The 26,214-nt window shown below is 41.6% G+C and overlaps 1 protein-coding gene and 1 non-coding gene across 2 annotated transcripts in view; both read right to left on the reverse strand.

Moving 5' to 3' along the window:
- PITPNC1 (phosphatidylinositol transfer protein cytoplasmic 1) overlaps nucleotides 1-26,214 on the reverse strand; it is a 291,166-nt gene that overhangs the window by 81,808 nt on the left and 183,144 nt on the right. The window contains exon 5 of the mRNA XM_004450043.5: nucleotides 22,088-22,159. Coding sequence (XP_004450100.1) covers nucleotides 22,088-22,159 — 72 coding nt within the window. The remainder of the gene's footprint in view (nucleotides 1-22,087; nucleotides 22,160-26,214) is intronic.
- Nucleotides 12,261-12,363, reverse strand: LOC111761862 (U6 spliceosomal RNA). The gene has a single exon (XR_002795101.1). It is a non-coding gene; the product is annotated as a U6 spliceosomal RNA (small nuclear RNA).

Genomic DNA, 26,214 nt, shown 5'->3' on the forward strand with positions numbered 1-26,214 from the left:
TGGAGTCAAAGCCTCCTGTCTAGCTATGTAACCCTGGAACAGTTACTCACATTCCCTCAATTCCAGTGTACTCCCAAGTAAATACACTTTTTTTAGGGCTATTGGAGGCTTAAGTGAAATAATGCATGCGAAGATTGATGACTCTCAATCTTTCCTCCTCATTTAACCATTTTTTAAAAATTTCTTTACATTTCTATGCTATGAAATGGGTGTCTCTCAATACTATCTTCCAATTTACTATCTTTTCCGTTGTGTCTAGAGTTTACCTTATTGAGCCTTTCATTTCAATGACTCCATTCCCCAATCTCTAGTCCTCGTTTCCTTTCTGCTAGTTATTTTTTGTTTTCTTTTTTTTCTGCAAATTTTTATTTCTTAATTTCTCATTCTTTAAAAAATGGAAGTTAAATCTTCATTTTCCTCTTTGAGCAGCCTAAATATATTATTTTAATCATATTTGACTACAAAATTATTTTCATTTCTAGCAAATTCATGTTCTAATTGTTGATCATATTGGCTAACTTTCTTAACACTTAGTTTGCAAGGTCTTTTGACCAGTGGGCAGCCTGGCCGAGTTTCTGGACTTGAGATTCACTGTGTCTTCCTCCATCTACTTACTTAAAAGCCATTGCCAAGGAGCAGTTTAGGGGATTCCTCCAGCCCCTTTCACCAGTGGAGGGGCCCCATCCCAGAATATTTCTTCAAATAGTAAGTCTGACTGGTCTTCCATTTTGCATGGAGAACTTTTAGTCCCTGTACAAGTTTGATATTATTGATGAATTCCAAAAATAGATATTGGATTATGTTTGTAATCTCATCTGTACCTGGGCATGATTATGATTAGGGCATTGAGTACCCACCCTTCGGTGGGTGGGGACTCACAGATAAAAGACATGGCAAAGAACAGAGTTGAGAGTTTCTGATGTTGGAGATTTGATGTTGGAGTTTGATGCTAAAGACTTAAGCTGGCGTCCTGGGAAGTAAGCTCCCAGAGAAAAGAGAAGACAGTCCCAGGAAGAAAGGAAACTTGCACCCAGAGAAAAGCAAGCCCAGGAACATAGGAAGCCAGGAAGCCTGAACCCTCGCAGATGTCAGCAGCCATCTTGTTCCAAGTAGACTTTGGTGGGGGAAGTAACTTATGCTTTATGGCCTGGTATCTATAAGCTCCTACTCCAAATAAATACCCTTTATGAAAACCAACCAATTTCTGGTATTTTGCATCAGCACCCTTTTGGCTGACTAATACAGTCCCATTATAATAATAATAATAATTATTATTATTATTTTGAGGTACCAGGCACCAGAGATTGAACCTGGGACCTTGTATGCAGGAAGCCAGCACTAAACCACTGAACCACATTGGCTTCCCTGAGTTGGTTTTTTCATTTCTTTTGCCTGTTGTTTTGCTTTTTGTATTTTTGTTTCAGGAGACACCGAGAACTGTACCTGGGACCTCCTATATGGGTGGCGGGCACTCAAACACTTGAGCCACATCCACTCCCCCATTAACTTTTTTAAAAAAATTTCTCTCCCTACCCCCCAATGTTTTTTGCGTTCACTGTCTGCTCTCTGTGTCAATTCACTACGTGTTCTTCTGTGTCTGCTTGTCTTCTCTTTAGGTGGTACCAGGAACCGATCCAGGGACCTTCCAGAGTGGGAGAGGGGCACTCAAACTCTTGTGCCACCTCAGCTCCCTGGTCTGCTGTGTCTCTTATTGTCTTTCCTCTGTGTTTCTTTTTTTTGTGTCATCTTGCTGTACCAGCTCTCTGCTTGGGCCAGCTCTCCTCTTGGGCTAGCTTGCCTTCACCAGGAGGCCCGAGAAATCAAACCCAGATCCTCTTATATGGTAGACAGGAGCCCAATCACTTGAGCCACATCTGCTCCCCCAACATTACCTTTTAAGACCCACATCAACACTTGCCATTAGTGCCTACTCATAGTCTCAGAATCTAGAACTCCATGCCTTTTTTTTTTTTTTTAAAGATTTATTATTTATTTATTTAATTCTCCTCCCCTCCCCCGGTTGTCTGTTTTCTGTGTCTTTTTGCTGCGTCTTGTTACTTTGTCCGCTTCTGTTGTCGTCAGCGGCACGGGAAGTGTGGGCGGTGCCATTCCTCGGCAGGCTGCTCCCTCCTTCGCGCTGGGCGGCTCTCCTTAGGGGGCGCACTCCTTGCGCATGGGGCTCCCCTACGCGGGGGACACCCCTGTGTAGCACGGCACTCCTTGCGCGCATCAGCACTGCGCTTGAGCCAGCTCCACACGGGTCAAGGAGGCCCAGGGCTTGAACCGCGGACCTCCCGTGTGGTAGACGGACGCCCTAACCACTGGGCCAAAGTCCGTTTCCCTCCATGCCTCTTTGTCCTCCTGAGTTTCTGTCCATTTCATTTCATAAGTCTAGCTCTGTTGTTTTGGCTTTCTCTTTTCATATTTAATCTGTCATTGCTATGTGTTTGGAACAGAGGAGATGCATCTGAATATAAACTTGCTTTGAAACTAAGATGAGGCATCTTCTAAAAAGTTACCCCTCTCAACCCTCAGTTCCCTTCTGGCAGCACAATTCCGTATTTTCCTTCCAAAGCCAAGCATCTCTGAACTTCTCTTTGATACACTACAAGCTGGCTTCTGTCTCCCCCATTGCACTCGTTTTCATAAAGGTTACCAACGACCTTCTTATAGTTCAATCCAACAAGACCTTTTAAATTCTTGAGTTCTTTTTACTGTTGCTCTTAGCATTGGTACAGTTTCTTCCTTGACGTCCTCTATTTTCTGGGCCTTTGTGTCTCTCTAACTTCCTAATTCTCCTCTTACTTCTCAGGCTGTTCCTTCTTATCCGTCTTTAAGGGATGCTCTTCCTCTTCTCTACTCTTAATCGTCTATATTCCCACAGGTTCCACCTTTTCCCCTCTTTTGTCTTTATCCCTCATGTATCTATTGAGTTATATCAACCATTTTTATGTCTTCAAAATTACCTTTACTTCAAATACTCCCCTTGCAATGGGTATTATAAAATAAAGTTCTTTTCAGATTTCCACTGAGAAGGTAAGACAAGGAATTGGGAAGAGAATTAATATTTACTAAACATCTAATAAATTAATATTTACTAATATTTCTAAATATCAGGAACTGTGATAGATGGCTTATATTAATTAATTATCTAGTTCAGAACATTCCTTATAATTTTCCCCTTTGCATTTTTTTTTTTTTTTTGGAGGTATCAGGGGCTGGGGATTGAACCTGGGACCTCATATGTGGGAAGCTGGCACTCAACCACTGAGCCATATCGGCTTCCCCAAGCTGGCTGCTTTCATTTGTTTTACTTTTTGTTTGTTTGTTTCTTTTTTGTTTTCAGGAGGCACTGGTATCCGAAGCCAGGACCTCCCATGTGGGAGGCAGGCACTCAACCACTCCAGCCACATCTGTTCCTTTTTGCAATTTTTAAAAGGAAGATTTATTTGACAATTTTCACTTAGCGCAATATACCTAAAAGGAAATCATAATACAGGGAAAGATTTAAATCAAGGCCTCAGAATTTCATATAAACACTAAGACCAAAAATCCTAAGTATTGGCGGCGGACTTGGCCCAGTGGTTGGGGCGTCCGTCTACCACATAGGAGGTCCACGGTTCAAACCCTGGGCCTCCTTGACCTGTGTGGAGCTGGCCCATGCACAGTGCTGATGCGCGCAAGGAGTGCCGTGCCACGCAGGGGTGTCCCCCGCATAGGGGAGCCCCACGCGCAAGGAGTGCGCCCCATAAGGAGAGCCGCCCAGCGTGAAAGAAAGTGCAGACTGCCCAGGAATGGCGCCGCACACATGGAGAGCTGACACAGCAAGGTGACACAACAAAAAGAAACGGGTTCCCGTGCCGCTGACAACAACAGAAGCGGACAAAGACGACGCAGCAAATAGACACAGAGAACAGACAACCGGGTGGGGGGGGGGGTGAAAGGGGAGGGAAATAAATAAATAAATAAATCTGTTTAAAAAAAAATCCTAAGTATTGGTATTACACCTGCATCTGAATTTTTCCCATTAACTTAAAAAAGTTTAAACTTACATGCCTTACAGGTTATTAAAGGAAAATAGAATTAACAAGCATGTCAAATGTTTCACTTTCAATTGTAGACGCAGCTCCTACAGTTTGAGTTTTATCAGAAAAGCATGCCTTCCAACATGCATTCAAATAGTGCTCCATGTCATGTGGTAGGTATAGGAACACTTAACATAATTGAACGGTTTTATCCTAAATATAAGTACATTCTATAACATAACTAACTTGAAAAAAGTAGAAAATTGTTCAACAGTCATAGATTACTCCAAGTTCATTGTTATATCCTAGATGAATATTTGTGTTTAAAAATACAGAACCTCAAGTCTTTAAAATAATCCTGAATTCCACTTAGAGTAAGCCTAAATCATAAGCTTGTATTGCAAAAATGTTAAACTTAAGTTTTGTTTTTCTTTAAAAAATGTTGACCAAGAGCCAGTGATCAGGATCAGTTACATTCCCCATCCACCACTCATACTGGACATGCTGGACATCCCTCCCATTCCGTTCCCTCCCACAGACGCACGGCTTCCACTATTGTCGCAGCTGCTGTTCAGTGCTCCTTGGCTACCTATGCAATGTTTGACTGAAAAATCACTGGAGTCTTCCTGTAAAGCTTGGTTGTCTCCACTTACGCTGCTCTGACTGCCATAGCCATCTCCATAACCACCACTCACCTAAGGGCGAGCTGGCCCACCGTAACTGGACTGGTTTGCTGTTAAGAGAACGTTAGAACCTTGTTCCTGATGTAATATAATGTCCTTATCATTTTTTTTTTTAGGCTGGGGATCGAACCCAAGACCTCTTATGTGGGAAGCTGGTGCTCAACCACTGAGCCACATCGGCTTCCCTGAGTTGGCTTTCTCGCCTGTTTGCTTGTTGCTTATTTTTAGGAGGCACTGGGAACTGAACCCGGGACTTTCCATGTGGGAAGCAGGCGCTCAGCCGCTTGAGTCACACCTGTTCCTCCCTTATAATTTTAAAAACTGAACCAAGAGAGTAAGGAAGATCCAAGGGCAGAGTCTTTAAACCATATTTACTAGACCTTTAGAGAGTAAGAAAAACCTAAGGGAACAGTCTTTAAACTAGAAGACTTTACATTTCTCTTGGTTTAGAATAATGGCTGGGAACAGCATGAGTAAATCTGGGTCTATTGAAAACAGTTCTGATTTCCCCATCTCTCAAGGCTGACTGCCCCTGAGATACTGCAGGACTCTTCAAGTACATTACCACAACTATGCAGCAGAAGAAATCTGTTAAGGTCCTTGAGTATTTTGCACACACGCAAATTCTTGGCTAAGTCCAATATAACTAAATACCTGTTATCTGTAGGTTTACAGGTGTGGTACAAGATAAAGCATACAGAGTTGGAAAGGCCATTTACATTGGACATTCCTATTTGTACAAGTATTTTATGACATTCTTATCCACTGCACATTCTGCTTCTCAATATCCCATGGTGCAATTTTACAAATTAGGTACCAGAAGACATGGTCTATAGTGCAATTAGAGAATAATCTTGCATAAAATGTAACTCTCAAAAATCTGTACCCAAAGAGAATCACTAATTAATTTTTAGCCTTAATTATATGAGAAAATGGATTTTTCCAATAGTAAGAGCAAGTCTTAGAAAGAGGAAAAATATGCAAATATATTAATTCTTAGTTAAAGTAGACTATGAAGTCACTCCTGGGTACCACATGACTACCATTTTTTTCCCCCTATAATAATAGTGTTTTGTATTTCAAGCCATTAAAAAAGCCCCAACAGGGAAGCGGATGTGGCTCAAGGGATAGAGCTTCTGCCTACCATATGGAAGGACCTGGGTTCAATCCTGGGGGCTCCTGGTGAAATAGAATAAGAGAAAGTGTGCCCGTGTGGCAAGCCAGTGCCTGTGAGTGCCCACACAAGGGCCTGCGTGGTGAGCCGGTGCCCTGTGCAAGTGATTCATGCAGCAAGATAATGATACATCAAAAGAGAGACAAGGGAAGAGTCAAGGTGAAGTGCAGCAGAAACCAGGAACTGAGGTGGCGCAATTGGCAGGGAACCTCTCTCTCCATCAGAGGCCTCCAGGATCGAACCCCAGTGAATCCTAGGGGAAAGAAAATGAGAAAAGAAGACAACACAGATGGCAAAAACAGCAGGGCGGGAGGAGGGAAGAGGGGAAATAAATAAATAAAATAAATCTCAAAAAAAAAAAAAAAGCCCCAACGAAGGCATGCCATGTGTGCAACTGGTGTATCTGGTTTAACATCATCTATTCCAAGAAACCCAGATGGTCCTACAGCAAATTTAGCTGGGCACTAAAAACAAGTCTCCACACAGAGATCAAAATTAAGTTTCTGTGAAAATCAATCTTTCCAGTGTCCTTCATTCCTGAGGACCTTCATTAATACATTTCCAATTTCAATTCAATATTTCATTCTAGTTTTGACAGGCCAACCAAGGTGAAATTGAGTTAATAAACTCAGACTCACAGCAGATTTCTGGTTTCCTCTGAACCTAGGCATGAGCAATACTAAAACATTTCAGCTCCAAATGGTCAATTATTTGGTTTCACCCAGGTACCTTTTCCATGACGGCATTTAGTCGATGCTTTTCAACATCAATTTATTAATAATCTGATCAGCAGAGCTAAAGATAATTAAAAGTACTCCAGATAACAGTCTGCATATTACAAAGATATTTACAACTAACTCTTTGGAGGGCTGGGAACAAGATGAAAAATTTTCAGATGCAGCTTCATGAAGTTTATATCTAATAAGCTTATGTACCAAATGGCTATAAAATCTGATAGACTATAAACAGGCCTTCAATGGGTATTAGTGGGGAAACATGATTTAAAACTTAACATTGCACAGACAGAACTGTTATCAGCCTCAGAAGATCAAGCACAGAATTTGGTGGGCAACAGCTGAGCCTCTGTGCTTAAAAAGCAGAGCCTGTGTACCAGTAAAGAAACAGAAGGAAGCAGTGCTTTCAGCGTATCAGTATATACATATTGCTCTGAAACGACATCTATTGGAAATCACTATCTTCTTTCCTATAAGGTCAGCTCCTATCATATCTCTCTGTTCCAATTTTTTAAAAGACTAAAATATTAGCCAAGACTTTATCCTTGAAGATGTTTACCAGATTGATGGCATCCAGAGGTTTTAGAGAGAAATTCATTTTACGAAGATGATGGCTGTGAACCTGTGAGTAGAAGAAGATTCAACTGTTCACTTTTCAGAATCCTATCAAGTCATCCGCATGGCTAGGATGCCAGTAGCCCTGGGAAAAGTTAACAAACAACTTTCCAGGACTGAACGACTGAATAGCTTATTATTCAATGACTTTCCTTTAGCAGAATGACTAAAGAATGACTTTTCTTTTGCATGTGAACACTATTCAGTGCTTAAATGTGCTCCTGACAGACACCTCAATATCCTGTGCAGGAGGGAGGATCATGCTGAGTTCCTTGAACCTAAGATGCCAGCGATTGTACCATGGAGAAAGAAAAAATGCTGCCACTTCTAATTGTAAGATGGCATTAACCCTGAGATGCATTTCATTTTAAAGGTTGTTGAGATGTGAAAAACAATGGACACTTTAGTATGGAGGAACAACGGAAATATAAATAATAGCTAACATGTTGAATACCTACTATGTGGACCAAGCACACTCTTGAGCACTTTTTCTGATTAACTCATTTAAGCCTCACAAGTACCTTATGAATAGGAACTATTAATATACCCATTTTACAGGGCACAAAGGAGCAGTGTCTTCCTGCTATGTGGCTGAGCTGGGAATCAAACCCAGCCAGCCTGACTCCAGCGCCTGGAACCTTCACCCCTTCGCCATTCTGCCTCTATCCTGTTGATTACTAACCTGGAGCAACAAAGGCAGCTCTTTGGGTAGAGCTGTGCCAAGCAGGCTCCCCAACAAGTGAGTGAGACACCAAGAAGGAAGAGTCGGAAACCAGGGCTCCCAATCTCCAGGCTGGAGGCTTGGGCCAACGATTACTCTCTCCCTGACTTTGGTGAGGTGAAACTAAAAGCTCCTGGAGACATGCATCTTATCAACTCCTGTCTGAGGAAATCCCACCCCAGATGGTAGAAAGGAGTAGGGCCAGAAGACTTCAGTAATTTCAGCATTTAGCATCTTCTCTACAAAAGAAATCCCCAAATTAATTTCTCTGCTTATGAATCTCTGAGAGTCCACTTCTGAAGTGGTTACCATGAAGCACAAGTGAAATTAAAGAGAAGAAAAGGCCCACCATTTTTGGAGCCTGTATGTTCCAGGCACTTGACATGCATCATTTCCCTGAATCCTTCCAACAATCCTCTGGAGTAGGAGTTTCCCACTTTTCACAGCGGTGGAAGTTCACGGTGATGAAGTTCCATTATCATTGGGCTACAGGGCTCTGTTTTGGACACTGTCTGGTCCAAAGCATGTGATTTCTAAGTCTAACACACTGTCCTGATAAATGTGCCAGGCCAGCGGCTGGCTTTTTGCAGATTCCTAAAGTGGCCTCATCTAAAATGCTCTGAGACCCAAACATTGTTGGCCCTCATCTGTGGTGAGCAATGCACTCGCCCAGGTACCAACAACTAGGCTCAACAAACAGAAACACGAAGCTCTAGGTAAATAAACAGGAAAGCAGCTGTGCTTCTGTTTGTTTGTTTAAGTGAAGTGCATTGTTTTCCCATAGTCATTAGTATGAAAATGACGAATGGAAATTTTCATGATGGAAAAAACATTTGGGAAACAACTGCAAAGCCAGTGTCTAAAGCTAACAATGGATCACAGAAAAGGGGATAAGTTTGAGTCTCCTGGAACAGAAGATCAGATAAATAAGTTTTTCAAAACTCACAAGACGAACACCCAGAATACCAAGGATCATATAACAAACAGCTACAACCTACCACTCAAAATGAACACATGTAAACAGTTGGTCATATTTGTGGCTGATCCTGCCCTTTCCTATTTTTTTTTTTAAGAAATAAAGTTTCACACTTATAGTCAAAGTCCCTTTCCCTCATTAAGATGACGGTTATCATAAATTTGTTGTGACTCTGGCCCATATTTTAATAAATGTACCCACAAACAATATGATCTTAAATGATTTTGATGGTTTTCCTCTCTTAGGATTGAAAATTGCTTTTGGACTTTATTTTTGAATATGGAGTGAAGGAGGATTCTAATATTTTATTTTACCACGTGGAAGTCAATTGATCCAATGTGATTTACTGAAAATTTTATCTTTGCTTGCCACTGATTTGAGACACCTTCTCTACTAAGTTCCAAACTCACATTATCAGTTTTTGTTTTTGTTTTTTTAAGATTTATTTATTTATTTATTTAATTCCCCTCCCCTCCCCCGGTTGTCTGTTTTCTGTGTCTTTTTGCTGCGTCTTGTTTCTTTGTCCGCTTCTGTTGTTGTCAGCGGCACGGGAAGTGTGGGCAGCGCCATTCCTCGGCAGGCTGCTCCCTCCTTCGCGCTGGGCGGCTCTCCTTATGGGTGCACTCCTTGCGCGTGGGGCTCCCCTACGCGGGGACACCCCTGTGTAGCACAGCACTCCTTGCGCACATCAGCACTGCGCGTGGGCCAGCTCCATACGGGTCAAGGAGGCCCGGGGCTTGAACCGCGGACCTCCCATGTTGGAGACGGACGCCCTAACCACTGGGCCAAAGTCCGTTTCCCCACATTATCAGTTTGATCTATTTCTATACTTGTGCCAATATCATACTGTTTTTTATTAATATGGTTTGGTGATCTGGTAGGATGAGTCTCCCTTACTTGTCCCCTATTTAAAATCTGTCCTGGCTGTTCTTCTCCCATTCGAATTTTACAATTTCTGACAATCCTTTTGGGATTTTGGTTGACATTACATTCAATTTGGAGATAAAGTAGTTCTTTATTCAGTCTTTTCCTCCATGAACGTGGAATATTTGCTGCTTATTCAGGTCTTCTGGTATGTCCTTTAACAATAATTTTCTCTAAAAAAGTTAGATTTGTTTGTTGGTAGGTTAGAGTTTTGTTGGTACTGTTACTAGGACTATCTTCCTATTATATTTTCTAATTGTTTATTACTGATATATAGGAAAATTATCATTTATATGTTGATTTTATACCCAGTAATCATGCTGAACTCAATAGTTTTGGCCATTTGTAGGTTATTTTAACATTTTCAATATTAACACAGTCTGCAAAAACAAAAAATGATGTCTCTTTAGTTACATTCCTTTTACCACTATTTTTTTTCTATTGTTTCAATTAAAATTTTTATTTTAAAAAATCATTGTAAATTTAAATTTCCATAGTTTCAAGCTTTCAGAAAAACTGTAAGACTATTACAAAAATTCCCTGAATACCTTTTCCCTAGATTCTTCAATTGTTCACATTTATTTCATGTGCTTTGTCATTCACATTTGAGAGTAAATTGCAGGTGTCATATCCCTTTTTTCCCTAAAGATTATGATTTTTCTAAGAAGAAGGATATTCCCTTAGGGTTATCATTGTACCACAGTGCAATGATCAAAATCAGGAAATTTAACTGTGACATATCATTATTTAATCTGCAGTACATATTCAAAGTTGGCCAATTATGATATCCTTCGTAATGACCCAGTAATATCCTTTGGCTATTTTTCCCCAGTTCAGGGTCCAATCCAGGTTCACATATCATATTTAGTTGTCTTGTCTCAGTAGTCTCTTTTAATCTAAAACAATTAATCAGCCTTTCTTTGTCTTTGTGACCCTGACATTTTTGGAGAGCACAGGCCAGTTATTTTATAGAATCCCATCAATTTGGGTTTATATGATGTTTCCTTATGATTAGATTCAGATTATACAATTTTGGGGCAGGAATACCACAGAAATGATGCTGTGTCCTTTTCAGTACCTCATATCAGGAAGCATTTGATATCAGTTTGCCCCATTATTGATAATATTATAGACACTTAGTGGCAGTAGTGTCTGCCAGGTTTTTCTAGTAAAATTATTTTTCCCTTTTCAATTAATAAGTTATTTGTGGAGAGCTACTTTGGGATTATCCTGTTCCTCATCAAACACACTAGTTTATCATCCAATGATGATTTCCACCTAAATCAATTATTATTACAATAGTTGAAATGGTGACTTTATCTGCATATTTCATTATTTCTTTAACATTAGTTGATATTCTACTGTAAGAAAACTCTTTTTCTTCTCCTTTCTTTACTTATTTTTTCTTTTCTTTATAGCACTGTGGACTCCTAGATTTTTAATTTTACTTTATAGATTATAATGTGTTACTATCAATATTTCTTTTGATGCTAAAACTGTCCTAACTTTGTCCAGTGGAAGCTCCTCAAGCTAGCTCTTATGCTTTTGAAATGTTATCACAACACAGTGTTCCAGGCTCATCTGGTGCTTTCTCTGTCCCAACCCCTGGACTGAAGCATTGTTCCACAGAGCTCTGATTCCTCTTAATGGCAAGTAGTATTTAGAAACCAAGATCTGGGGGCTAGATGTGCTTACTGCTACCGGGTTATCATTTCTTCTAGGACCTTTTCACAGACAGAACTATATACAGACACATATATCGTATCTGTATAAAAGTCTTGAATTCATACTAATCCCAATTCCATCATAACACCACAGCACATATTCTGGTCTTCTCTCTGTGCATATTTATAATTTTCTTCCCCAAAAGTAAGAAACCTGGTTCCCATTATCCTCATTATATTTGCTCACTTGCCCAAAATTATATTACATAGAAAATAGTTTCAGTATTGCTAGCCCACACCATAGCAAAAAGCAAATTTTTGACTCGGAAGCCAATATTTACTTACAGTTTGTATGTGTTTAGATAGAGGGCATGTAGTCAAAGTACCGTGTAACCAAGAATTACTTGGGTTAGTTCTTTTTTTACTTCCCTTCAGTGTGGTTATCCTATTCATTTAAAATACAGTTAAGGTCATTTGTTTCTGTTTGTATATTCTAGTTTAGAGCCTCTCTCCCCCAATCTGTGTTGATTTGGCTTATTACTTTTGAGTATGTAAAATATTAACACGATTCTGAAAGTCAAACCATACAAAAAAGATATATTCAGAGAAGCACTTCTCTCTCCATCCTGTTCCCTCCCCACCCCTGTAGGTAACCAATCTTATTAGTTTCTGTTTGTCTTTCCTGTGTTTCTTTTTTACAAAATTAGCAGATATATGTAAACTTTCTTATTTCCCCTTCTTTCCAATACCAAGGAAGAAAACTGAATATGTGTGCCATCATTATTCAGGGGCCTGCTTATCTTCTCTGTAACATTACAATTTTAGAATATGTACTACCAAAATAAACTCTTTCTTTCCTTATTGAATTGTCTAAATTTTTCTTATTCCTATCTAAAATGTTGGATAGTAAGAGTAATAGCAGGCATCCTTGACCTGTTCCTGAATTAGTCTAATGACTTATTTTTCATTCAGTCATTCAACACAAACTTTTTTGAGCATATATCATGCTAGGTTTTCTGGATACAGCCATAAACAAGAAAGACTTGGTGTGTGCCCTCAAAGAGCTTTAAACTACTTGGTGAGATGGATAGTTAAAAGAGCAATTACTCTACAGAATGTGCTGTGGTTGGGTACACACAGGTAAGAATGGTGCAGAAACACATAGGTGAGGCACATGGCCTTGGCTCCAGCTCTTAGGAGGAAGCATCAAAACTTTAGGACACAACCCAGAATGTTAAATCATTCAGAGTGAACCTAGGGTTTCTGAAATTCTGAAGTATCCTCTTCATAAATAACTTTAGGGTCAATAGGATCAATGCTGATACTGATAAGAATCATGATTAGACTAACTTTTTTTGTTGTTGTTGAATTCAATGATGATTCTTGTCTGAGATAGTTATTACTATTAATAAAATAGCTGCAAAATGGTATCCAGACCTTAATACTTGGTATTGCTTTTCTAGCTCTGATTTCTGGTTTCCCAACCATGATTCAGCTTTGTCTCTTTGATTATGCTGCTCTTGACTAGTTTGGTTAACTTGTTTCCTAATCTTTGGTACTATCATGCCAGCACAGGCAGGGCTTTTTGGATTTATCACAGCCCAGTGGACCAGGCTTTGACAAAAAGCAATATACTACTTTAAGTTATATCTTAATAATAATGCCTACAACTACTAAGTTCTAGCTTCTTTGAATGCAGAGATAAATTGCATTATGGCTATACCTCTGAGAATCAGAAAGCTAGCTCTTATACTGGATGGGCCCTCCTGCTATGTGCATGTACCAGTACTTTTCACATCTAGCTCTCAGGTCACAAATGGCAATGGAAACATCTCAAGGTATCAAATATGCTCAAAGATTTCCACTGGCCTCAAAATGATACTATTAGACACATACTGAGTAAGGACATTGACTTTTCACTTCATGGGACAAAGTGGAAAATCCTTCCAAAATGCAAATGGGTGTGTTTTGTTCATTCTTTTTAGCATGTACTGACTTATTAGGGAAAATTGCAGATTTTGTAGGTGGCTGGTTATAATAATCTAAGCTTAAAAACAGAACCAGAGAAGTTGAAGACATCAGAGAGATCAGTCTAAAAATAAATCAAGTACTTTTTATTTCCATAATCCTCAATTACAGGCCATTTAAGGAAAAGATAATCAGCATCAGAGACCTGTAAATACGGATTCTACAGTTCTCACCGGTACCACTGCTTTACAAACTAATTTTAGTATGTTTTGAAATGTGTTAAAAAATTACCTTATCCTACATCCATCCTCATTGCCCTCTTGAAATTACAAATATTAATACTAATATTGATAACTAAACAAACTTCTTGATGGCTATTGTCTAACAAGTCTTCCCTCAATAAACATAGCTCTTCTTAGATGAAACTCCAGCTTTGTCGGATGGTAACATTCATGGAAGCTACTTGTGGTCAGTAGGAGACTTTTCTGGTCCTCTCTCCAAGGCAATCCAAGTTGAGCCACACCAAAGCACTGACATGCTCACACAGTTCATCCAAAAGAGGCACCCAGGGGGAGAAATTTCCTCAAAACCTTTCTCTGGTAAAGCTTTGTAGTTAAATGAGATAATCTAATCCAATCTCCTAAAATCAAGCACAACTCCTAACTTTGTATAGAGCATTTTACAGTTTATAAAGTGCCTAAATGAAACTCTGTGAATCCTCCACACTGTGATGCAAGCATCATTTATTCTATTAATAAAGACCAAAACTCCAATTGTATAAGAGAACTGTTTAAGGTCATACAGCTGGGATTTTAATACTGATCTTAATTCCAACTTTCATGTTCTTTGAATACACAAAATAGCTGAACTAGAAACAAAATAAATTCTAAACACTTCTTTTAGGCAACCTCCAAGGAGAGCTCTGTAAAGGGCAGAGCCTTGCATTTCCAGGACCTAAACTGGACATTCTTGGATCAGAGGAATACCCTTGCTGAGGAATAATGTCTTTGATGATATGTGACCAAGGAGAATAGATTTGGTGCCCTATGGCCCTTTTCTTGTGCATATGTGGGGGAGTGGTTAAAAACATGCTTTTGGTAAATTGTGCTACTTCTAAGAGTGTGAAGAAGCACAGACATTTGGAGAATCTGATTGCCTATGAATTCACAGTTGGTTTTAATTAGCGTTTAAATATTTCATTTAAATCTATAGTTCTTTCAGACAGCCTCAATGCCCTTAGCCTAGGGGAGTTTTTTTTAAAGATTTATTTTATTTATTCCACCCCTCCCCCGCTTGCATTTGCTGTCTGCTCTCCATGTCCGTTCCCAGTGTGTTTCTTCTGTGTCTGCTTGTCTTCTCTTTAGGAGGCACTGGGGACTGATTCCAGGACTTTCCGACATAGGGGAGAGGCACTCAGTCGCTTGAGCCACCTCAGCTCCCTGTTTTGTTGTGTCTCTCATTGTCTTTCCTTTGTATCTCTTTTTTGTTGCGTCAACTCTCCGTGCAGGCCAGCCCTCCAAGCGGGCCAGCTCTCTGAACAGGCCAGTTTGCCTTCACCAGGAGGCCCCGGGAATCGAACCAGGCCTCCTAGATGTTAGACGGGAGCCCAATTGCTTGAGCCACATCCACGTTCCCCAGGAGTTTTAAAAATCCCAATGTCTGGGAGTTCAGGTATAGCTCAGTGGTTGAGTACCTGCTTCCCACATATGAGGTCCTGGGTTTAATCCCAGGTGCCTCTTTGAAAAAAAAAATCCCAGTGTCTATACCGAGCCCTGCACAAATCAGAATCTCTGGTGGTGGGAAGCCCTGGCACCAGTGTTTGCTAAAGCTTCCCAGATCATTTCGCTATGCAGCCACCACTGAGAACTGCTGATTTTCAAATGGGGTGGGGGTGTCAAAATCTATGCTGCCCCCACTCCCACCCCCAAGAGAAAGTATCAGGTGCAGCTGTCTTTAAAATTACTCATACATGAAGTAGGAGAATCGATGTTCAGAGTGAACCCCATTCCAGAAGGGAGTGTTATACCACCTTTCGTGGACGTTGGCTAGTTTAAACCAGTCTGCACCTGGGACCAATTAAATCCGAATCCCCGGGGGGTAAGACTCAGGCACGAGTAGCTGTTAAAACTTCTCAGGTGAGGCCAATGTGCAGCCAACGTTGAGAACCACTGCTCTAAGTGGTGCCTGTTTTGTTTGGAAGAGGAAGTAAAGAGAAGGCAACACCCCACCCCACCCCAGGTTAACCCCAAAGAACACAAGTAACCTGGCAGCAACCGTCACTCGAGCCGCCTCTCTTTCCGCTGAACCAAGCAGTGCTGAGCGCTGGCGCTCCCAGATCTAGATTTATGGCCTTGGACAAACAACAGAACCTTGTCCTGGCATGGTGCCGTCCTCCCGGGCACTAATTAAACCCTAAATAATTCTCATCAGCATGTGCATAAAATAAATGAGCCTCAATTTAAGACAACTTCCCCATTGTATCCTAGTTAATGAAATGACATTTTGCAGGTTTCCACAATCATAAATATACTAGTTTTATATTAACAAGGAAGAGATATCTGTATCTAGTCATGCTGCCGCTAATTTTTTTTTACTAGATATCGGATCATGTAAAACAAATTACTTACATGATAATTGATAATGTGATGACAACATGTACTCTATCCAACTAGTAATCAATAGGATTATCACTAGTGTCAGTTTGGTGATGATAAGAAGCAATCATTAATTTCATTAAAATTTTGGCAGGTAGGAGAGGAAACAGGGTGCAGATAGCAATTTAAAGGATGGTAGCTGAATGATCAGACTTACACCCAGAAATGCAAATAGATAAAGTGAGTTTATTAAATAACTGATTCTGCACTGCTTTCTGCCCTACCAAAAACTCCATACTCAGCCGGGATATGAAAGGAGCATGCCAACAAATCCTTGCTGCTTATGGCTTTAGTTTTGAACCCCTAGATTAACCTATCTTTTACTAATTAAAGCAAGTGTTATTAGATAAATATACATTTCTCCTGTTCTGGTTTTGAAGCATCAAAATGATTTTCATCTGAATGGACGCTGATGAAGGCCTCCTCTTCTCCTTCCCTGGGACCAAGCTTGAACCAGCTGGGGGATCACCAGCTGCTGCTGAATATGTAAAGTGGAGGACAAAAGCAAAGGAAGAAGGCTTATCTAAACCTGGGGCGACTCTTCTGGTCCACAGGCCTCAGAAGCAAGACCTGAGGGACAACGGAGGAAAGCCGGGCAAACCCTGGAGGGGGCACTCGGATGGCAACATATTTAGGGCCACTTTAATGGAACAAGATGGCAGGAACTGGATGTGGGGAACTTGGGTGTCATGACAGAGAGATAAGGAACAGGCCGAAGGGGCAGGTCCCAGAGTCAGCACACAGGGAGGAAGGAGCCGAGCCAGGAGTAAGAGCTGACATTTCTCCTAGAGGAAGCGCATTGTGTCGACAGGGACTGCCCAGCAGGGCCTGGATGCTTCTCTTGCAGGCCTAAGGCTCAAGAGGTCCTGCCCTTGGCCTGACTCTCAGCATGCCTGGAGGATAACTTGGTATTTTAAATTCCTAGGAGGGTAGGGAAGAAGCTTAATTCCTAGGAGAGTAGGGAAAAGAACTGAGTACCTGCCAAAAAGGGGTACAAGAAAATAAAGGACAATTATGTGAATTTTGTTGACTAGATGAAGCGGGCGGAGGATAAATCAGAAGATTACGCGGGTCCTACCCTCCTGTAAGGATCTTGGTGAGGCCCCATGTCTGCTCTGCACCTCTATAAGGGGACAGCTCTTTTTAGCCAGTTCGTGGGGACAGAGCCAGGGAGAAAGAGAGAGAAAGCAAGGGAATTTGTTTGGAAAAATAATCGTATTTTAAGAAATATTTTCCCTGTATTTTCAGATTGAGCAAACAAAAGCAATTTGGGCACACTTAATGTATATCATCCTTTTATTAATGGTCTAGATCTACCTCAAAATGGTCATGCTCACTTCAGTATCTAACAATGGGCAACTGTTTAAAAAAGTATATTTAAATATTGAATGTATTGCAGTGATTAAACATCATATTGGGTGAAGAACACTTTATGACGTGACAAAAATAAATATACTCTATGATTCAATTTTTGTGGAGTTGGTTAAAAGATTAATTCAATTAAAAACAATAGGGGGGGAAACGGACTTTGGCCCAGTGGTTAGGGCGTCCGTCTACCATATGGGAGGTCCGCGGTTCAAACCCCGGGCCTCCTTGACCCGTGTGGAGCTGGCCATGTGCAGCGCTGATGCGCGCAAGGAGTGCTGTGCCACACAGGGGTGTCCCCCGCGTGGGGGAGCCCCACGCGCAAGGAGTGCGCCCGTGAGGAAAGCCGCCCAGCGTGAAAGAAAGAGCAGCCTGCCCAGGAATGGCGCCGCCCACACTTCCCGTGCCGGTGACGACAACAGAAGAGGACAAAGAAACAAGATGCAGCAAATAGACACCAAGAACAGACAACCAGGGGAGGGGGGGAAATTAAATAAAAATAAAAGAAATCTTTAAAAAAATAAAAATAAAAAATAAAAAATAAAAATAAAAACAATAGGGGGAGGGAAGCAGGCGTGACTGAAGCGATTGGGTTCCCATCTACCATATGGGAGGTTCCCAGGGCCTCCTGGTGAAGGCGAGCTAGCCTGCCCAGCAAGCTGACGCAACAAGATGACGCAACAAAAAGGAGACACAGAGGAAAGACAATGAGAGACACAACAAACCAGGGAGCTGAGGTGGCTCAAGCGATTGAGTGCCTTTCTCCCATGTCGGAAGATCAAAAAAAAAAAAAAAAGAAGACGAGAAGAGAAGAAAAGACAAGCAGACACAGAAGAACATGCAGTGAATGGACACAAAAAGCAGACAGCTAGTGCAAGTAGCAATGTGGGGTGGGGATAAAATAAAATAAATCTTAAAAAAAAATAGGGAGGAAGCGATGTGGCTTGGGCAGTTGGGCACCTGCCTCCCACATGGAAGGTACTGGGTTTAGTTCCTGGTGCCTCCCAGACAGAAACAAAAACAAATGAAAAAACAAACAACAACAAAAAACAAACAAACAAAAAACCACACCAAAACAAAACTCAAGGTAACTGATGTGGCTCACTGGCTGAGTGCCAGCTACCCTCATGTGAGGTCCCAGGTTCAATCCCTGGTCTCAGTACCTAAAAAAAAAAAAAAAAAAAAAAAACCACAAACCAACTAACCAAACAAAAAAACAGTAGGGGGGTAATGGATGTGGCTCAAGTGGTCGAGTGCCCACTTCCCACGTGGGAGGTCCTAGGTTCAGTTCCCAGTGCCTCCTAAAAAAAACAAAACAAAAAACCAATGGCACTGTAAGGTATGCATGAATTGTTCTATAAACTCACAAAATCTGAAAACAAAACAAAAACAATGGCGATTCCTCAAAAAGTTAAACATAAAATTATCCTATGACCCAGAAATTGTACTCCTAGATACACACCCAAAGAAACTGAAAACAGGAACTCAGATACTTATACACCTAAGTTCAAAGGAATGTTATTCACAACAGACAAAAAGTAGAAACAACTGAAGTGTCTGTCAACAGAAGAATGGATAAACCAAATGTGGTACATGCATGCGTTGTAATATTATTCATCCACTCAGAGGCATGAAGCTCTGATATATGCTACAATGTAGATGAACCTTGAAATAAGCGAGTGACAGAAGCATGGCAAGTAAGGACAAACACTGTGTGATCCCACCTATATTAAATATCTGGAAATAGCAAATTCAAAGAAAATGGATTCAAGGTTACCAAGGGTGGGGGGAAGGGAGAAAGGGGGAGAGTTGTTGACTGGTGAGTGCAGAGTGTTTGTAGATTTTGGAAACTTTGAAATAAAATTTATATAGAGAGATATAAATCATTTGCAACAGGAAAAAAATGCTAACAGCAGTCTTATCCAAATTGTGGAATTACTACTGGTTTCTCTTTCTCTCCTGCTTTTTTGTATTTTCCAAAATTTATAACCATATATTAATTTTCCAATTAAAAAGTCTTTAGTTTTTTTAAATGATTCAAGTTTAAGCACTGCAGGACACTGTTTCAGACACTGTGGTTCTGATGAAATTGGCCAGCAAAGCACCTCTGATTTCAGGCTGCTGACAAGGGATTGGTCCTGAACTATTCTTTTGAAGTCACCACTAGGGGACACTAACTGTGGGGATCCTGAAATAAGTGGGAGGAGTGTACCCCTGCCAGCTGCATTCTTTTACCCTTTGGAAAATTCCAGATGTTGAGGAGATGTAGCAGGTGGTCAGATTTTGAGGTATGGTGGGTGCTCTTTTGATTTGTTTCTCTCTAAACCAGAAGTCAGCAATTTTTTTTTTGTAAGGGGCCAGTATTTTTAGTTCCCAGCTGCTAAAACAAATATCATACATCCATACGCTATCACATCATATCATACATACAATGGTTTGACTTAACAGGAATTTATTGGATCCTGAGTTTGAGGCTAGGAGAAGTCCAAAATCAAGGCATTAGCTAGGTGAGGCTTTTTCTCCAAAGACGGCGGCATTTGGCAGCTGGCTGCCAGGGATCTTTGGTCCGTGGCTCTTCTGTCTCATGGCAACACACATGGTGGCATCTTCTTTCTCTTCCAGTTTCTGTTGATTCCAGTTTCTTGTTTCTCCTGTGGCTTGTCTCTGCGGCCTTCTTGAAAGGCCTCCAGGAATAGGATCAAGACCCGTCCTGATTCAGGGGGGCCACACCTTAAGCAAAGTCACCTCATCAAAAAGTACTATTTACGAAGGGTTTATGCACACAGGAATGGATTAAGATTAAGAACCTGTTTGTCTGGTGTAGGTAACTCACTACCACAGGCAGAGAGTAAATATATTGGGCTTTGTAGGCCATATAGTCTCTGATGCCATTACTCAACTCTGCCATGGTAGTACAAAAGCAATCACAGGCAATACATAAATGAATAAGCATGGTGTGTTCCAACAAAAATTGTTTACAACAAAGGTGGTTTGCTGACCTCTGACAACTCCAGTTTCCTAACTTAGTTTGAACAGCCAAAGTGACAAGATAGTCCCTATAAACAGATGGGCCTATAATGACTATCACCCCTAAAGCTCTTTTTATTTCCTACAGAAGGACAGGAAGCCCATTATCATGCTTATGTTTTTAGTCACTTACTATTTTAGACTTTTTGCCCCAGTAAAACTGTGAGTACCTGAAGTTTGGGAAATGAGCCTGCTTTTTAAATATCATCATGTAACTCATATAGTATATAAATAGGTGCTTAATATGTTCTTGCTGTCTACCGAATAAATGAATGAATGAGTGAATGTCCTCCTTCCCAAGCTGGTGTGGCACCACTTGGGAACCACTCAAGCTCTGTCTGTGCAGATTTCATCTTGAATGGAACATCCTGTGTCTCTGGGATTGAGTAAAATGACCTGCACAAAGTAGCACAGCAGAACAGCTAGCAAGCCACATGACATGACAAAGCATCCTTGGACTTGGGCCTTGTGCCCAGGACTAACCCCATCTTTCTAGAAGATGTCAACAAGAAGAACCACAGAGCAGGCCCGGCCAAAGTCATCCCATTCCAGGGGGTATCTCAGTTCTTTGCAGTGACTGCTTTCATAAGAGAGAAGGGTTCCACGTTGAAGGTGCTGAGGCAGCCTTAGTCTTGACTCATGGCACTTAGGTACCTCCAAGACTTCCTGCATCCAGTTGTGCATTCCCTGAGCTCAGTTAAGGCATCAGAGGGAAACATCTTGTCAGGAACCCCTCTCTTGCCTAAATTGACCCAGTCTCAATCTCTGCACTCTACATCAATGTAAAGCATGGCAATGAGGTAGAAATTAATAGGAGAAACCCTGCAGCTTCTAGACCCAGGCTCTTCTCCTCAATGGCCAAGTCCCGATGGAAGCCGTAGCCCAATTTCAGGATAAGGTTCTGGGCAGGTCAAACATTCACTCCCAAAAAGAAGGGAATCTGAAACTGTATACTGCAACAGAAAGAGCCTGAAGGTAAAAGCCAGTTTAGAAGAAGGATTTTATGCAATACTAAGAAGCAAAGCACTTGGCTGAAATTTATTAAGAATCAGAATACCTAATGAGGTAAATATTTTGCAGGGGTACACCTTGACTCTAAGGTGGGAAAGGTGTGTATACACACATATATGTGGATGGTCAGAAACTATATATGGCATGCACACACATCCAGCTGATGTATTTGTTTTTGTGAGGATTAAGTCATTGAGAAGATACGTGCTCAAGCCAGCGATCAGAAACCAAATCCTAGAGTTCTACATCCCCTACCCTCCTCTCCACCCCCAAGTGACATCACTACAAATCAGAGAGATTCTGCAGAGGCCCACAGAAAGTACATGAAAATGAGAAGGAAGAAAGACTAGGCAATAAAATAACTCCAGGGAGAAGTCCCAGGGAAATAAGGCTCTGAGGCCAAAAGCCAGAAGTTCTCCAGGGAGAAGTCCCAGGGAAATAAGGCTCTGAGGCCAAAAGCCAGAAGGACACAGGTCCTGCCGCTGGCCCTCACCACACACTCAGAGACCAAGAGGCTGGCACGGGCTGGAACGAGGGGCTACTTACACTGTCATTGCTTCCTTTGTTGTCCTCGTACTTGGTTTCTATATGAATGGAGAATTTCGGCAGAAAGGAACACTATGGAAAAAAGTAAATTCTCATTAGCTTAGCATTTTTTCTCTTTACATATTCAACAGAGACTCTGGAGGCTTACCCGACCATTTGGATGGGAGCCCTGTTCTAGAGAAGAGATGTCAAAATACTACATTAATATCCAAATTCAGGTAAGAAAGACCACTTTAGGAACTTGAACACAATTCCTTCCAGAAGTCAGGCCAGAGAGAACAACCAGCAGTGGAAGGCAAGTAGCTGAAGGGGACATTTCCAAAGAGAATATGTCCTGTGGGTCCTACCACCACTTAAAGTGGCCAATTTCAGTTCTGGGGTACTTACCTTTGGGGAGCAGCTACTGTGGGCTGGGTGTCTGGGGACCCAGCCCTACTCTTTATAGACAAAAAAATTTAAATATGTAATACAATAATAAGTACATTATGTTTATAATTATGTATTACACAATTATCATTATATATTATTATATATAATATATATATTTAAAAATAAAGTTAGGGAGGTGGTACAGTAGAACTTTAAAATTATGGATTTTGAAGTCAGACAGACCTGCCTTTTAATTTGGAGTTTATCACTTAATAGCTATAGAACTCGGAAGTCATTTAAAATCTCTGAAACCCCAGCAGTAGTAATTCAGGGATAATCATTATTACCTAATGGGAACATGGTGAAGGTTAAATAAAGTCATGTATGTAAAATCTCTGTTTTGGGGCATAAGCATTCTCTTTGCTGACACAAGGGAGAGACACCCTAAATGCAGCACAGTCCTCCTAATGTCTGGGTCTCACGGAGCTGCATTTGACACATTTAGTAGATTTCTATGTTAAGGTAGCTTGAGAAAAGGATCCTGATGGTTGATGATGAAACCTCCCTCCCACTGGCCTTGACCTGCCATGAGCTTTCTTTGCCACCATGATGGGACGAAGACCAAAGGGTAACACGGCCAGGCCATCGAGAGCTACTGCAGGTGTGGGCCCTTTATTCTTCCAATACTCTCAGCATGTACTCGGTTACAAGGCCCTGCTCTAAGAGCTTTCAAGCACCAACTCATTTACTCTTCACAATAGCCCCAAGAGGTAGGTACTACTGTTAGCATTCTTGCTTTTAAGCTGAGGAAATGGAGGCACAGAGAGGTTAAGTAACTGGCCCACAATCAGACAGCTCCTAAGGAGTAGAGTCAGGACTGAAAGTCTGGTGGCCTGGCCCCACCGTCCATGCTCTTAGCCATTACTCCAATGGTTGTCAAAGTGGGGACCCAGGAACTTATCAGAAATGCAAATTCTTCAGCTCTATCCCAGGTCCACTGAATCAGCGACTCCAGGGCTGGGGCCCAGCAACCTGTATTTAACAAGTCCTCCAGGGGAAGCTAGCGGCGCTTAAGTGGAAAACCAGTACACTGCACTGTGTGCAGCAGGAAAAGGAAACAACCCCCAAGTCCACCAAAACAACCCCCCCCCCCCGCCCACCATGAGAGTTTCCTCTCCATGATGACTGTGCTCCCCTTTCAGCCCAGCTGAGACCCCCAGTCTCATCCGCGTGAGAAGGCAGAGGCCTTGGACAGGTCAGTCGATAATCCTCCCGACATCACATGCCTGTGCACACTTGGCATTCATCTGTCTTCATGAGTGAAACAAGCAATCTGGGCCAGGACTAAGGAAACAGGGAAACAATCAATCCCAGTAATTGCCTTTACAGAGAAATGCGGCTCTGCGATTATTCATTAACACCTTCTTTGCTGTCTCCTTGCAAACCTCTCACCTGGTAATTGCTGCCCTCATACCCACTCCCAGGAGTTCTGAAGGAGCAGCTGTCCTGGCCCAACAAGGCCCTGGAGGATGCAGAGCCGCTGCAACTCCCGCAGCAGAGCTCTCAATTGACACGTCAAGTTGGAGAGGGGTGAGAGACCCTTACAAAAATGTTAAGCCTTTAGGTATAAACTGACTTTATACTTAAAAAAAATTTTTTTTTTAAATTTTTAAATTTAATTTTGACTTTGTACTTTTTAACCCATAATTCATATGAATCAATCCACTAAGTGAACAGTGCCAGATAGTGAGTGAATCGAGCTATTCCAGGGTGGGGAGTTGAGTTTGGGTGCATCAGAGTGGAATCCCACAAGGAGTTTTTAGAAGTTGAATCTCTAAACCACTTAACTAAGTCAAACAAATGAATCTTAGCATTTGGGTATTAAACCCAAATATGAAATGCAAAACTCTCATGCAAATTAGCAGATGTTGTTATTTTTTGAGTCTAGGACTAGGTTATTTTCATATCAGAATGGCAACCCTGCCACGAGGCTCGGAGTGCACCTGGCTTTGGCAAGACCCCAGGAGAACTGGCATCAGACAGGCCAACTCCAGACTGGTCAGCATTTTCTCTTTTAGCAGGTGGTTTGGGACTTCCTCTTGGGAATATGTGATGGGTGGTTCTGGGAGACCTGGAGTGTGCAGGTATCTCAAGTTAAAATCAGAAGTATCTATGTTTGGGGCATTTTCAGAGGTGTCACTAGAATTCTGATCCTGAGCTAACTTCTGTCTCCCACATGCAGTTTGCTTCCCTAAAAATCTAGTCTGCTAATCCTAGCAGGAGTCTAACTATTAAGTAAGGTCTTTGATTTCTCCTTGGTTGCTCCCCACTGGACCTCTCACTGCAGTTGTCCTAAATCCTTTCCCCTCTCAAGATCTTGTGCCTGGCTTTACCCTTCTTCCCTCTCAGCAGATAATTTTGATTCCTAAATTAATGAGGACACAGACCTGTGATAGAAAAACCTGTATCTCCCCTCTCTTTCATTTCAAATCTTCTGCTTATTTCTTTATGTTTCTTGTTATCCTCTGTGAATTAGACATTCCCTCCTACATTCCAATGGAAAAATAATATAATGAAAAGAACTAGGAGATTGGAGTCAGCAGGCCTGGACTCAAATCTGGGCAAATTATTTCACTCTTCCCAGCCTCTGTTTCCCTATTTATAGAATGGAGACAAAGATCTACTCTGTAGGGGCACTGAGAATATCAGTGAGATTATTTAAGTATACCCCAGGACAGTGCTTGGCACATAGTAGATGCACAGTAAAATATGGCCAGTATTTGTATGGCTCTTCTCTGGAACTTTGCTTCACTAATTATTTGCATCTCCTCCCTGCTTCCTTCCCACAGCTTAAAAATACAATAAAAGTGATCATATTCTTAAAAACCAAATAGATACAAACTTCCTTGAATGATGTCTCTTCCTCCATCTACAATCAATTCCCTTTCTATTTTGGTCTTCCCAATCAAACTCATTCAAAGAGTGGTCAATGCTAGCTAGCTTTAATTTCTCACCTCCCACCTATTCTCAGCCAGTGCAATATGATATGGAAATGACTGATTATCAGAGAATTACCAAAGCAACAGCACGTCTCTGTCCTTATACCGTAAACCTCACCACACTGTGTGACAAGACTCACTCCTCCTTCCTGCATGGCTGTTCCTTCTGGGCTTCCCCTTCACTCCCACACCCCTTCAAGGTGGGTGGTCTCTAAGCTGCCACCCTTTCCTCTTCTTGCCCCAAACCCTCTCCCCTGGGGATCTCATCTGCTCCTGACCACTTTTTGTGGATGCTTCCCAAATCAACATCTCAGAAACCTAGTTGTGTTCCTCACATTTCCGGCTGCTGCCTGAGCCATCCCTAACAAGGGCCCCACAGCACATGCATCTTCCAACCGAACTCACACTGGGAATGTTCTCCCTCACCCACCACGTCCAGTCCACCCCCAGGTGCTGTGGCTCGGCTTCCCCTCCTTGAGGGAAAGATTGGAGTCTTCTAGTCTGGCGCTAATTTTCTTTCTGGCTCTGCCCTGCATCCATCCCATGGGTCAGTCACAGACCACTCACAGACCACTCCCCATTCCTTTCAACACTTCTGGCCTCCAGGCTCCACCCCCCCTGCCCCCCCCTCTTCCATTCTCTCAGCCTGAAATTTGAAATTTACATGCTAAATCTTACCCAAAGACCATCTCAGACACCACTTCAGAAGGATTATCCCCCATGGGCAGGCAGCATTCTGTGTGCACCTTTATCACGTAC

This window comes from Dasypus novemcinctus, chromosome 21 (genome assembly GCF_030445035.2).
Source record: "Dasypus novemcinctus isolate mDasNov1 chromosome 21, mDasNov1.1.hap2, whole genome shotgun sequence".
Classification (NCBI taxonomy): Eukaryota; Metazoa; Chordata; class Mammalia; order Cingulata; family Dasypodidae; genus Dasypus; species Dasypus novemcinctus.